Source organism: Cetorhinus maximus, chromosome 11, assembly GCF_964194155.1.
Source record: "Cetorhinus maximus chromosome 11, sCetMax3.hap1.1, whole genome shotgun sequence".
Lineage (NCBI taxonomy): Eukaryota > Metazoa > Chordata > Chondrichthyes > Lamniformes > Cetorhinidae > Cetorhinus > Cetorhinus maximus.
The window spans coordinates 25,340,580-25,355,240 of record NC_135889.1 but is presented as its reverse complement, the minus strand read 5'-3'; the positions used below and the strand labels follow the sequence as shown (position 1 = coordinate 25,355,240).

Sequence of the window (14,661 nt, the reverse complement as noted above, 5' to 3'; positions counted from 1 at the left end):
TGGCTTTTATATCAATTGACCTACATCCCGTGAACATGTAACCAACAGAGCGAGGAAAAATTTCAGGATTATTTTTGCTGCTGTGGGAGAGTCCACTCTAACATCTTGATCTTCAAGTCCCTCTTTAAAATCCTGAGCCCTTAGTCTTGCTTTAGCCTTTTAATTCCCACCTGGGAGGACTTTTTCCATATATATCCATAAGCTTGGAATAAGGCTAGCTTTCCCCTATGACTCTCCTTTTAATTTATCTTCTAAATTATTGACAGCTGCCAAAACTTCCCGGTCATAAGGGTGTTTCTAGATTGTTCTATAGTCCTTATTCTATTGCATAATCTAGTCAAGCTATGGCCTCTACTTGCACTTTGGTGTCTTTCTGTACGATTGCCATAGGATCTCTACCTCCCATGATTAGAGGTTCTATCACCAGTAGGTGATAGTTTTCTAGTTTCCATTCTTTCACTCCATTCTGCCAGTCCATAGATCTTACTTCTTGTCTATCATCTTGCACATTTAGCCAATATTTGAACTTGCCAGTAGCTTTCCTGCCCTTCCTACAACAGTCACATCCCTCCATTCATGACCCTTCTGGTATATACATTACCTGAACACTCACTCTAAGGAGTTGTCCTTTAGACAAATAGCCCTGTCCTCTGAGTCACTATCATTCTGTTTATCACCATCTAGCCCCTGATCTAACATAATCTATTCCTATAACTGTCAAACATATGAGTATGTGAGCTACAAGATGCAATCCTTCAGGTCTGCAGGCTTTCTACTAACTTGCTTAGATGTTGAAAGTTTGTAATCAATCCCAATTAATTGTGATAAATGGATATTAATAGCTTGACTACCATGTTAGACAATCACTGTCTTACCATCACACCCTATCACCTTACCTGGACCATTCCAGCTTTATGATGCTCTCTTTTAAATTCCCAGGATTAAAGTTTATCTCAGATCTTACACAATGCCTCAGGTCTCGCCAAATTTTCTCCGAGACTTTCACCTTGAAGAAAGCCCTTCTTCCTTGTAAAGCATTCAAATGTGCAGAAAAAATGGAACTAATTGTAGTCTATCACCCAGCACAAAAGGTAATTTGAGATTCCTTCCACAGACCGACAAGGACTATAACCAACCAGCTGAAGCAAATTCTTCGCATGGACCAACCATGCCAGGGCAGTTATTAACTTGTTTGGTTGATTGGCCAAGATCCAGTGGTGCACCTCATCGATCACCACATGTTTTCTTTCAGAGTCCATTGCTGAAAGAACTTTCAGCTGTGGTCTTCATGACCACAATGTTCATATTTTCACACAGGTCTCTGAACTCATCATTAGCAAATTTTAACCCCCCCACCTCCCCACAAGATTGTGAGTCAGAGATTTAGCATCTTGGTCCAAGTCTGGTCCCTATCCATTTCCCCATGGTGTTATCTACATCTTTATTCCATTTGTCCTTTCCATGTGTTCCTGTAGAAAGACTGAATCTGGTAGTCATGTATATAAAGTGTAAAATGAAACTGTTTCTATCTTTACCCCATTCCATTAAATTCATGGCTACTACATCATTAAAGTCAAGTGCCAATGAAAGACTTGCAATGGAATATGGTGCCATCCTCCAAAACTTTTTACATGTTACATTTTGTACTAATCTCTTCAATGAGTCTGGTGTACTCTTCATCAACCACATCTGCATCCTTTAGTAGGATTTTTAATCTGTGACAAGAAGGGTGAGCAAATTATCTCTGAAGCTTTAAGACAATTGTGCTTTTTTTCTGATTCTTACCATGTTATGCCATTAACACTTATTTAACATTCTGATTAAAAACATTAGCTTTTATTAAGGGGCTACAATAATGCCCTGATTGGATAAACTGCAGATCCACTGACTTTACAAAAACAATTGCTTTATCATGTCCCGTGTCCAGTTTCACTTGTACTTTTCTCATGGAAGGTTTTCTCAGCAGCAAGTGACTATATCTGTACTCGTAAAATGGCTTACTCTAGCTATTTTCAAGTAATCGCCACTCTTTTTAGTGACCTCAATGTGATGTCATCCAGAAACCTTAATCAAGTATAACTTTCATACTCTCTGACCTTACTTAGATCCTTACTACTGAATGAACCTAAATTTAATAAAAGTGAATTTTAACCAGTCTGTCCAACCACTATTCATTTTTTTTCTTTCATGGGAGGTGGGCATTGCTGGCTAGGCCAGCATTTATTGTCCATTCCTAACCGCCCTTGGTCAGAGGGCAGTTAAAAGGCAACCATATTGCTGTGGGTCTGGAGTGACATGTAGGCCAGAGCAGGTAAGGACATTAGCGAGCCAGATGGATTTTTATGACAATCAGCAATGGTTTCATAGTCATCATCAGTCTTTTAATTCCAGATTTTTATTGAATTCAAATTTCACCATCTGCCATGCTGGAATTCAAACCCGTGTCCCCAGAGCATTCCTCTGGTTCTCTGAAATACTAGCCCAGTGACAATACCACTATGCCACTGCCTAAGACGGCACAATTAAATGAATCCGCAACTAACACACTCAATACCAGACTAAAGCTTCAAGTGACGTGTACAATTCCCTCAGACTGATCATTTTCATCCTCTTCAATTTCCAAATACTCTGTGTCATGCATCACAATGTAAACTCTATAATTTCCTTTTGGGCAGTTTATCGTATAATGATATTTTGAGTGAACTGTTAACAGCCCACTCACCATTAAATGATTAGGGGACAAGCTGCTGAAGTGTCAGTGTGCTCACTTCCCACATTTATGCCGGATGGGGGGGGATGGTTCAGGAACCCCCACCTAACATAAATTCCCGGCCTTGCTGTCCTTGTCCAGTCTGGCCTATATGTGATTCAAGCTCCACACAGCAATATAGTTGACTCTTAGCTGGCTTATGAAGTAAGCTAGCAAGCCATTCAGTTGTTTCAAACCATCCTAGAAAGATTAAAATTTGCAAATGTGGTCTGCCATGATCTTGGCAAGGATAACTAAATGCAGCCTTGCCAGCAATGCCCACATCCTGAAAGTTAGTTAAGGAAAACACATTCACCACCTTCTACATAAAGTAGTTAAATCAAAACTTGTTTTATCCTCTCTCTCCTAAGTTTGATGCCCTTCCATAGAATTTGTGGTTCACTGGCAATAATGTCGGAACCTGCCCTGCTTTGTCACCATCTCTTTGGAGGTTAGAGAGTTTGTGCCTAACTTTGGCCATAGTTACAGCAACAGAGCAGGGCTAGTTCACGGAAAATTTACCCTCATGTTAATCTCCATGGCCTGATCTGCCGCCACAGTGTAAATCCCCTGTGTTGGGGGATCAAACCACATGGCTTTCTTTGGATATAATAACTTTGATTAGTCCCCTGAGAATTGTTGCATTTTTTCCAGGCTATGGACAGCATTGATTCTTCACTGGTTGCCTGCAAGATCCTGAAAAAAATGTCCTCTGAAGAGAACGACACAGACCTGTCTGAGGAAATGGAAGAGCTGGCCCAGGAGTACGAGGATCGAGCCATCGGTACGCTGGGGTCTAAGTCACATTTTATCTCAGTCCTGAGTATAGGCTGCTGGTGTGGTGCTGGGTCCTTTACATTCAGGATCTTTCTCTCAAGGCAGAGTACATCCCTCACTCCTCCATCTGTTAGTTGTTTTATCTTTGTGCTCATGCCTTGGAGAAGGATTCATGGAATGACTAACAGTCTAAAAGACAGAGACATGAACACTCCTTCCATCTGAATACCAACCAGTGGAGGTGGGGTTTGGGTGGGGGGTTTTCTTGTACAGCAGGGGGGTTGTTATGGGCTCCAACAACTGGACTTGTGTATCTCACTGGATGTGATGCTCTGGGCTGTCTGAACAGGAATCAGAACTCTGCACCTTCTGATTCAGTGTCAGAATTCTGGACTCTCTGGATCAGAAATAAAAACTCTGCATTTTCTGCTTCAGAGCTAGAAGTTTGGACTGATTGGACCAGGGTTTGAGCCCTATGTATTCTGAATCAAAGCCAGAACTCCAGACTCTGTGGACCAGGAGACCTGAAAAAAGAAACACTGTTGTCCATTTAAAATAGAAAAAGGGGAGAGGGATGAAAACTCAGCTAGTGAATCACAACTTCAGTAACACAAATATCCCAAAATGTGCCCAGTGGTAGAAATATATTTTAGCCAGTGTTCTCTCTTTGCCTTGAGATGGAGGGCATCTCGAGACATTTTGTAAAAAGTTCTGGATTTCTCACCAAAACATGTGTTTTTCATGTGTGTGCTTGCACATCAAGGTAAGACTGTAATAAAAAGAATGAAACTGCTGGAAATACTCAGGTCAGGCAACATCTGTGGAAAAAGAAATAGAGTTAACAGGTGGAATTTTCCTGGTCCCATGGTGGCAGGAGTAGAGATGAGGAGGGTTGAAAAATAGTAGAGAGCCATGTCACAAAAGCTCCCTCGCACATTCCTGTCACCAGGGCCAAGATTTTCCAGCCCCAGCGTGGCGGGACCCACTACGGGCCAGCCAAAACTCCATTGACTTTCAGCATTGACGATCCCGGCAGTGGGCAGGACCAGAATATCCTGCCCCAGGAAAGTTTCAAGACTCCAATTAGGGCCATTTTGAGCTGTCACAGCATTTTGCTGGCAGCAGAGCACCCCCTCCCAATGTGTGCAGAGGATGCTAGCTTAATGGAGATGGTCTCCCTGTGACAATCCAGGGAGCCATTGGAGCTATTGGTTCCAACCCCCAACATGAGGGCCTCCAGGTCCAAAAGCACCAACTGGAAGGGTTTCTTTATCGGGGTACCTACCTGCTTGGTCCATCTAAACAATTTAATTATTTTGAACCTATCCAGAATGCCTCCATTTTGACACATCCTTACATTCCCCTACTTTGCCTCAGCAGGGCCTACACCTCTCAGAGAAGCTGCTGAGGCTCTAAAGCTGATTTCCCTGTTATTGGGCCAGCAGCATCTGGAGCCTGCCTGCCACCCTTAATTGGATGGCGAGCTCAGAAGCAGCTATAATTGGAAGCCACCTCTGGAAATGTCCCTGTGTAGGCCTTGGTCCTTGCAAGTTCAGGCTTGCCACGCCCATTTGGTCTTGGTGTCAGAGTCCCAAAGCCCTTGGGAAAATTCAACCTGTTATAACTCTGTTTCTCTCTCCACAGATGCTGCCTGGCATGTTGAGCATTTCTAGAAGTTTCCATTTTTATTTCCAATTTCCAGCATCCACAGTGTTTTGCCTTTGTATTAAGGCAGGATCCTCAGCTGATTTTCCTGGATGCAAGGTTGTAAAGAATAAAAAGGGTCAGATTGAAAAGATGGAGGAATTGGCAAAAAAAAATGACACATGAAATTTGGTGCCTATAAAAGCAAAGTGGTTTATGTTGGTCAAAGAAAAAGAAAAGTAATAATGATCCTCCAATTGGGGCAAAGCTGAATGATGCTGAAGATCAAAGAGACTTGGGAGGTGGTTGGGGGGGAATGTCGGGTTCACCAGGCAGTAAAAGCAGTACCTCAAGTGAATAAAGCCAATAGAAAGCTAATGTAAAACTGGGCTTTATGACTAGAGATATCGGTCACTGGTGTTCAGGAGTGGTGTTGAATAAAGCCTTAGTAAGTATTGTTTGCAGTTTTGGGTTATGCTGTATAGGAAGGAAGTTGAGGCAATAAAGAGGGCACAGCACAAATCATTTGGTTGCTGCTTGATCAGAGGAAATACAACAAGATGAAAAGCTTGAAAAATGGTGGGTGTTTTCATTAGGATAGAAGAGTACAATCTGGTAGAGGTGTTAAAATTGTGAAGGGATAAAAAGAGATGGACATAGAGGCCAGAATTTTCAGGAACATATCCCTGCTGACTCCAACAGTCCCAATGCCATTTCACGCTCTAACAAGCATTGAAGGAGGGACTTCCGCCCATCACCGGGAGGACATCCCACCTTGAAGAACTGCTGGCCAATTAGATTGACCGACAGCTCTCTATTCATTCCAGGATCAGCGCTGCAGAGGCTGGAAGGGGACCTGCAGCTAGCTGCCTGGAAATAAGTTCCGGGAACTGTGGGAGAGGTAAGTGGCAGGGGTCAAGGGGGTGGTTGGTAGAGAAGGCACGGGGGGTCACAATGGTCGATCGGAGTCGGGAGGCGGGGTGAAGGTGGGGGAGGGAAGGGAGGTCTAGAGGTCACTGGGCCCTAAGGGGAGGGTGCCCCTTGTTGGAAGGGGGCTTCTAACGGAGGCGCACTACCCCCCTTCCTGCCCAAGGTCCAGCTCTGTTCAATTTCGGGTCTCCCTGATCTCTCTCCCACCTGCCAGCCTAAAAATTGAGGCCGTTAAGTGGCTAGTTAAGGGTCTTAATTGGGGCAAAGGCAGGTTTCCCGACCAAGGCACTGCCCGCCCCAGCATAAAATCGTGACCAGGTTGGGGTGGGCGGGAACCTGGAGGGAATCCCGTCCATGCAATTTCACGGTCCCCCCTTGCCCGGCCTGCTGCCTCAGAATTGAACAGGGGCAGGGTAGCGTAAAATTATGGCCAGAGAGTTCCCAGTGTTTGAGGGTCTATAATGAGGGGACATCGATTTAAGATTAAATGCAACAGGCTGTGGCTGGAGATCTGGAGAAAATGTTATTAAACAGAGGATTGTGAGACAGTGGAATGATTTAGTGAATGAAGAATAGACTATGTCAATATTTAAGAAGTAGTTAGATAGGTGGAAAAAGGAATATGGGATCAAACTGGGCACATGGGATTAGGGTCCTGCTCATGTGCAGGATAAACACTATCACAGACTGGTTGGACTGAACAGCTTTTGCCATTTTGTAATTTCTAAGTAATTCTCTAGGCAAGTGAGATACAGTGACTGTATCCTGTGAACATGCAGTCAAATCCCACCTTGGCAGTTTGAGAATTTGAAATCAGTTTTAAGAAATCCAGAAATAAAAAGTTGGTATTTGTAAAAGTAACCATGAAGCTGTTTGAATTTCATAAAAACCTAACTGGTTCACTAACAAAACTTTCTGTCCTTATCCAGTCTGGCCTAAATGTGACACCAGTCCGCACACCAACATGGTTGACTTTAACTGTCTCTGAAATAGCCCAGCAAGCTATATCAAACTGCTATCAGTGGTTCAAGAAGAAACCCACCAGCTCCTTCTCATTGCAACTGGTGGTGCACTGGCTTCCCAGCGGCATCCACATGCTGAGAATTAATTTTTAAAAAGTGACCTCAGGCTGTGCATATTTTCAGTCCTTGAAACTATGGTCTTAAAGGGACAGTACAACTTGAACATGCAAATTAACAGCAGAATAATACACTGATGACATGGAATAAGACACCTGTTACTATAATCCAAGCTTGTCCAAACTTTTCGTTCCGAGGTGCCACACTTGCATATTTTTCTCACTCAAGGGTCCGATGAGTAAATTTCAGAAAGATAGGGTTTGGCACAACAACAAACAGAATTCCAAAAAAACAGCTGAGGAAAGAAACATTTGCTGAGCAAAAGTACAGCAATGTCATAGCAATAAATTGTTAATTTAAAAATAATAGTGTTTAATGAAAATGACCAGAGTGAGAGAGGTCAGTGTGTGTGTGTCCGGTCATGACCAGTCTCGGTGCTTATTCACTGACCCTCAACCACTGTGAGTGGGAGTGTGTGAATGTGTTGGTGTGTGGTGCTAAGAGTGAGTGCGAAGCCTGAAATTGGTTGCCAGGCAGACTTGCACTTCCCACTGCCACACAGTCAGTCACACTCACAGTCGCCGCCCACACACTCAGTCACACTCACCATCCCCCGCCACACACTCAGTCACACTCTCAGCCCACTCTCACACACTCAGTCACAGTCTCACTGCCCACTCCCACTCACTGTCACACTCTCACTGCCCACTCCAACAAACTGAGTCACACTCTCACTGCCCACTCCCACACACTGTCACACTCTCACAGCCCACACCCACACACTCAGTCACACTCTCACTGCCCACACCCACACACTCAGTCACACTCTCACTGCCCACTCCCACACACTGTCACACTCTCACTGCCCACTCCCACACACTGTCACACTCTCACTGCCCACTCCCACACACTGTCACACTCTCACTGCCCACTCCCACACACTGTCACACTCTCACTGCCCACTCCCACACACTGTCACACTCGCACTGCCCACTCCCACACACTGTCACACTCTCACTGCCCACTCCCACTCACTGTCACACTCTCACTGCCCACTCCCACACACTGTCACACTCTCACTGCCCACTCCCACACACTCAGTCACACTCTCACTGCACACTCCCACACACTGTCACACTCTCACTGCCCACTCCCACACACTCAGTCACACTCTCACTGCCCACTCCCACACACGGTCATACTCTCACTGCCCATTCTCACACACTGTCACACTCTCACTGCCCACTCCCACACACTCAGTCACACTCTCATTGCCCACTCCCACACACTGTCACCCTCTCACAGCCCACTCCCACACACTGTCACACTCTCACTGCCCACTCCCACACACTGTCACACTCTCACTGCCCACTCCCACACACTCAATCACACTCTCACTGCCCACTCCCACACACTGTCACACTTTCACTGCCCACTCCCACACACTGTCACACTCTCACTGCCCACTCCCACACAATGTCACACTCTCACTGCACACTCCCACACACTGTCACACTCTCACTGCCCACTCCCACACACTGTCACACTCTCACTGCCCACTCCCACACACTGTCACACTCTCACTGCCCACTCCCACACACTGTCACACTCTCACTGCCCACTCCCACACACTCAGTCACACTCTCACTGCCCACTCCCACACACTGTCACACTCTCACTGCCCACTCCCACACACTCAGTCACACTCTCACTGCCCACTCCCACACACTGTCATACTCTCACTGCCCACTCCCACACACTCAGTCACACTCTCACTGCCCACTCCCACACACTGTCACACTCTCACTGCCCACTCCCACACACTGTCACACTCTCACTGCCCACTCCCACACACTCAGTCACACTCTCACTGCCCACTCCCACACACTGTCACACTCTCACTGCCCACTCCCACACACTGTCACACTCACACTGCCCACTCCCACACACCGTCACACTCTCACTGCCCACTCCCACACTCAGTCACACTCTCACTGCCCACTCCCACACACTGTCATACTCTCACTGCCCACTCCCACACTCAGTCACACTCTCACTGCCCACTCCCACACACTGTCACACTCTCACTGCCCACTCCCACACACTGTCACACTCTCACTGCCCACTCCCACACACTCGGTCACACTCTCACTGCCCACTCCCACACACTGTCATACTCTCACTGCCCACTCCCACACACTCAGTCACACTCTCACTGCCCACTCCCACACACTGTCACACTCTCACTGCCCACTCCCACACACTGTCACACTCTCACTGCCCACTCCCACACACAGTCACACTCTCACTGCCCACTCCCACACACTCAGTCACACTCTCACTGCCCACTCCCACACACTGTCACACTCTCACTGCCCACTCCCATACACTGTCACACTCTCACAGCCCACTCACACACACTGTCACACTCTCACTGCCCACTCCCACACACTGTCACACTCTCACAGCCCACTCACACACACTGTCACACTCTCACTGCCCACTCCCACACACTGTCACACTCTCACTGCCCACTCCCACACACTGTCACACTCTCACTGCCCACTCCCACACACTCAGTCACACTCTCACTGCCCACTCCCACACACTGTCACACTCTTACTGCACACTCCCACACACTGTCACACTCTCACTGCCCACTCCCACACAATGTCACACTCTCACTGCCCACTCCCACACACTGTCACACTCTCACTGCCCACTCCCACACACTGTCACACTCTCACTGCCCACTCCCACACACTCAGTCACACTCTCACTGCCCACTCCCACACACTGTCACACTCTCACTGCCCACACCCACACACTCAGTCACACTCTCACTGCCCACTCCCACACACTCAGTCACACTCTCACTGCCCACTCCCACACACTGTCACACTCTCACTGCCCACTCCCACACACTGTCACACTCTCACTGCCCACTCCCACACACTGTCACACTCTCACTGCCCACTCCCACACACTGTCACACTCTCACTGCCCACTCCCACACACTGTCACACTCTCACTGCCCACTCCCACACACTGACACACTCTCACTGCCCACTCCCACACACTCAGTCACACTCTCACTGCCCACTCCCACACACTGTCACACTCTCACTGCCCACTCCCACACACTCAGTCACACTCTCACTACCCACTCGCACACACTGTCACACTCTCACTGCCCACTCCCACACACTGTCACACTCTCACTGCCCACACCCACACACTGTCACACTCTCACTGCCCACTCCCACACACTGTCACACTCTCACTGCCCACTCCCACACACTGTCACACTCTCACTGCCCACACCCACACACTGTCACACTCTCACTGCCCACTCCCACACACTGTCACACTCTCACTGCCCACTCACACACAATCAGTAACACTCTCACTGCCCACTCCCACACACTGTCACACTCTCACTGCCCACTCCCACACACTGTCACACTCTCACTGCCCACTCCCACACACTGTCACACTCTCACTGCCCACTCCCACACACTCAGTCACACTCTCACAGCCCACTCCCACACACTGCAACACTCTCACTGCCCACTCCCACACACTCAGTAACACTCTCACTGCCCACTCCCACACACTGTCACACTCTCACTGCCCACTCCCACACACTGTCACACTCTCACTGCCCACTCCCACACACTGTCACACTCTCACTGCCCACACCCACACACTGTCACACTCTCACTGCCCACACCCACATACTCAGTCACACTCTCACTGCCCACTCCCACACACTGTCACATTCTCACTGCCCACTCCCAAACACTCAGTCACACTCTCACTGCCCACTCCCACACACTCAGTCACAATCTCACTGCCCACTCCCACACACTGTCACACTCTCACTGCCCACTCCCACACACTGTCACACTCTCACTGCCCACTCCCACACACTGTCACACTCTCACTGCCCACTCCCACACACTGTCACACTCTCACTGCCCACTCCCACACACTCAGTCACACTCTCACTGCACACTCCCACACAATGTCACACTCTCACTGCCCACTCCCACACACTGTCACACTCTCACTGCCCACTCGCACACACTGTCACACTCTCACTGCCCACTCCCACACACTCAGTCACACTCTCACTGCCCACTCCCACACACTGTCACACTCTCACTGCCCACTCCCACACACTGTCACACTCTCACTGCCCACTCCCACACACTCAGTCACACTCTCACTGCCCACTCCCACACACTGTCACACTCTCACTGCCCACTCCCACACACTGTCACACTCTCACTGCCCACTCCCACACACTGTCACATTCTCACTGCCCACTCCCACACACTGTCACACTCTCACTGCCCATTCCCACACACTGTCACACTCTCACTGCCCATTCCCACACACTGTCACACTCTCACTGCCCACTCCCACACACTGTCACACTCTCACTGCCCACTCCCACACACTGTCACACTCTCACTGCCCACTCCCACACACTCAGTCACACTCTCACTGCCCACTCGCACACACTGTCAAACTCTCACTGCCCACTCCCACACACTGTCACACTCTCACTGCACACTCCCACACACTGTCACACTCTCACTGCACACTCCCACACACTGTCACACTCTCACTGCCCACTCTCACACACTGTCACACTCTCACTGCCCACTCCCACACACTGTCACACTCTCACTGCCCACTCCCACACACTGTCACACTCTCACTGCCCACTCCCACACACTGTCACACTCTCACTGCCCACACCCACACACTCAGTCACACTCTCACTGCCCACTCCCACACACTCAGTCACACTCTTACTGCACACTCCCACACACTGTCACACTCTCACTGCCCACTCCCACACACTGTCACACTCTCACTGCCCACTCCCACACACTGTCACACTCTCACTGCCCACTCCCACACACTGTCACCCGCTCACTGCCCACTCCCACACACTGTCACACTCTCACTGCCGACTCCCACACACTCAGTCACACTCTCATTGCCCACTCCCACACACCGTCACACTCTCACTGCCCACTCCCACACACTCAGTCACACTCTCAGTGCCCTCTCCCACACACTGTCACACTCTCACTGCCCACTCCCACATACTCTCACACTCTCACTGCCCACTCCCACACACTGTCACACTCTCACTGCCCACTCCCACACACTCAGTCACACTCTCAGTGCCCTCTCCCACACACTGTCACACTCTCACTGCCCACTCCCACATACTCTCACACTCTCACTGCCCACTCCCACACACTGTCACACTCTCACTGCCCACTCCCACACACTGTCACACTCTCACTGCCCACTCCCACACACTGTCACACTCTCACTGCCCACTCCCACACACTGACACACTCTCACTGCCCACTCCCACACACTCAGTCACACTCTCACTGCCCACTCCCACACACTGTCACACTCTCATTGCCCACTCCCACACACTCAGTCACACTCTCACTACCCACTCCCACACACTGTCACACTCTCAAAGCCCACTCCCACACACTGTCACACTCTCACTGCCCACACCCACACACTGTCACACTCTCACTGCCCACTCCCACACACTGTCACACTCTCACTGCCCACTCCCACACACTCAGTCACACTCTCACTGCCCACTCACACACAATCAGTAACACTCTCACTGCCCACTCCCACACACTGTCACACTCTCACTGCCCACTCCCACACACTGTCACACTCTCACTGCCCACTCCCACACACTGTCACACTCTCACTGCCCACTCCCACACAATGTCACACTCTCACAGCCCACTCCCACACACTGTCACACTCTCACTGCCCACTCCCACACACTGTCACACTCTCACTGCCCACTCCCACACACTGTCACACTCTCACTGCCCACTCCCACACACTCAGTCACACTCTCACAGCCCACTCCCAGACACTGTCACACTCTCACTGCCCACTCCCACACAATGTCACACTCTCACTGCCCACTCCCACACACCGTCGTCACACTCTGCCCACTCCAACACACTGTCACACTCTCACTGCCCACTCCCACACAATGTCACACTCTCACTGCCCACTCCCACACACTCAGTCACACTCTCACTGCCCACTTGCACAGATTGTCAAACTCTCACTGCCCACTCCCACACACTGTCACACTCTCACTGGCCACTCCCACACACTGTCACACTCTCACTGCCCACTCCCACACACTCAGTCACACTCTCACTGCCCACTCCCACACACTGTCACACTCTCACTGCCCACTCCCACACACTCAGTCACACTCTCACTGCCCACTTGCACACACTGTCAAACTCTCACTGCCCACTCCCACACACTGTCACACTCTCACTGCCCACTCCCACACACTGTCACACTCTCACTGCCCACTAGCACACACTGTCAAACTCTCACTGCCCACTCCCACACACTGTCACACTCTCACTGCCCACTCCCACACACTGTCACACTCTCACTGCCCACTCCCACACACTGTCACACTCTCACTGCCCACTCCCACACACTGTCACACTCTCACTGCCCACACCCACACACTCAGTCACACTCTCACTGCCCACTCCCACACACTCAGTCACACTCTCACTGCACACTCCCACACACTGTCACACTCTCACTGCCCACTCCCACACAATGTCACACTCTCACTGCCCACTCCCACACAATGTCACACTCTCACGGCACACTCCCACACTCAGTCACACTCTCACTGCCCACTTGCACAGATTGTCAAACTCTCACTGCCCACTCCCACACACTGTCACACTCTCACTGCCCACTCCCACACACTGTCACACTCTCACTGCCCACTCCCACACACTGTCACACTCTCACTGCCCACTCCCACACACTGTCACACTCTCACTGCCCACACCCACACACTCAGTCACACTCTCACTGCCCACTCCCACACACTCAGTCACACTCTCACTGCCCTCTCCCACACACTGTCACACTCTCACTGCCCACTCCCACACACTGTCACACTCTCACTGCCCACACCCACACACTCAGTCACACTCTCACTGCCCACTCCCACACACTCAGTCACACTCTCACTGCCAACTCCCACACACTGTCATCCTCTCACTGCCCACTCCCACACACTGTCACCCTCTCACTGCCAACTCCCACACACTGTCACCCTCTCACTGCCCACTCCCACACACTGTCACCCTCTCACTGCCCACTCCCACACACTGTCACCCTCTCACTGCCCACTCGCACACACTGTCACACTCTCACTGCCGACTCCCACACACTCAGTCACACTCTCACTGCCCACTCCCACACACTGTCACATTCTCACTGCCCACTCCCACACACTCAGTCACACTCTCACTGCCCACTCCCACACACTGTCACACTCTCACTGCCCACTCCCACACACTGTCACACTCTCACTACCCACTCCCACACACTGTCACACTCTAACTGCCCACTCCCACA

General features: G+C 49.9%; 1 protein-coding gene across 3 annotated transcripts in view; it reads left to right on the top strand.

Moving 5' to 3' along the window:
* Positions 1 to 14,661, top strand: part of trpm2 (transient receptor potential cation channel, subfamily M, member 2) — a 327,556-nt gene that overhangs the window by 180,405 nt on the left and 132,490 nt on the right. For all 3 annotated transcript variants that reach the window (XM_078551683.1, XM_078551681.1, XM_078551682.1), the window contains exon 14: positions 3,404 to 3,533. In XM_078551683.1, the coding sequence (XP_078407809.1) occupies positions 3,404 to 3,533 (130 nt within the window). The remainder of the gene's footprint in view (positions 1 to 3,403; positions 3,534 to 14,661) is intronic.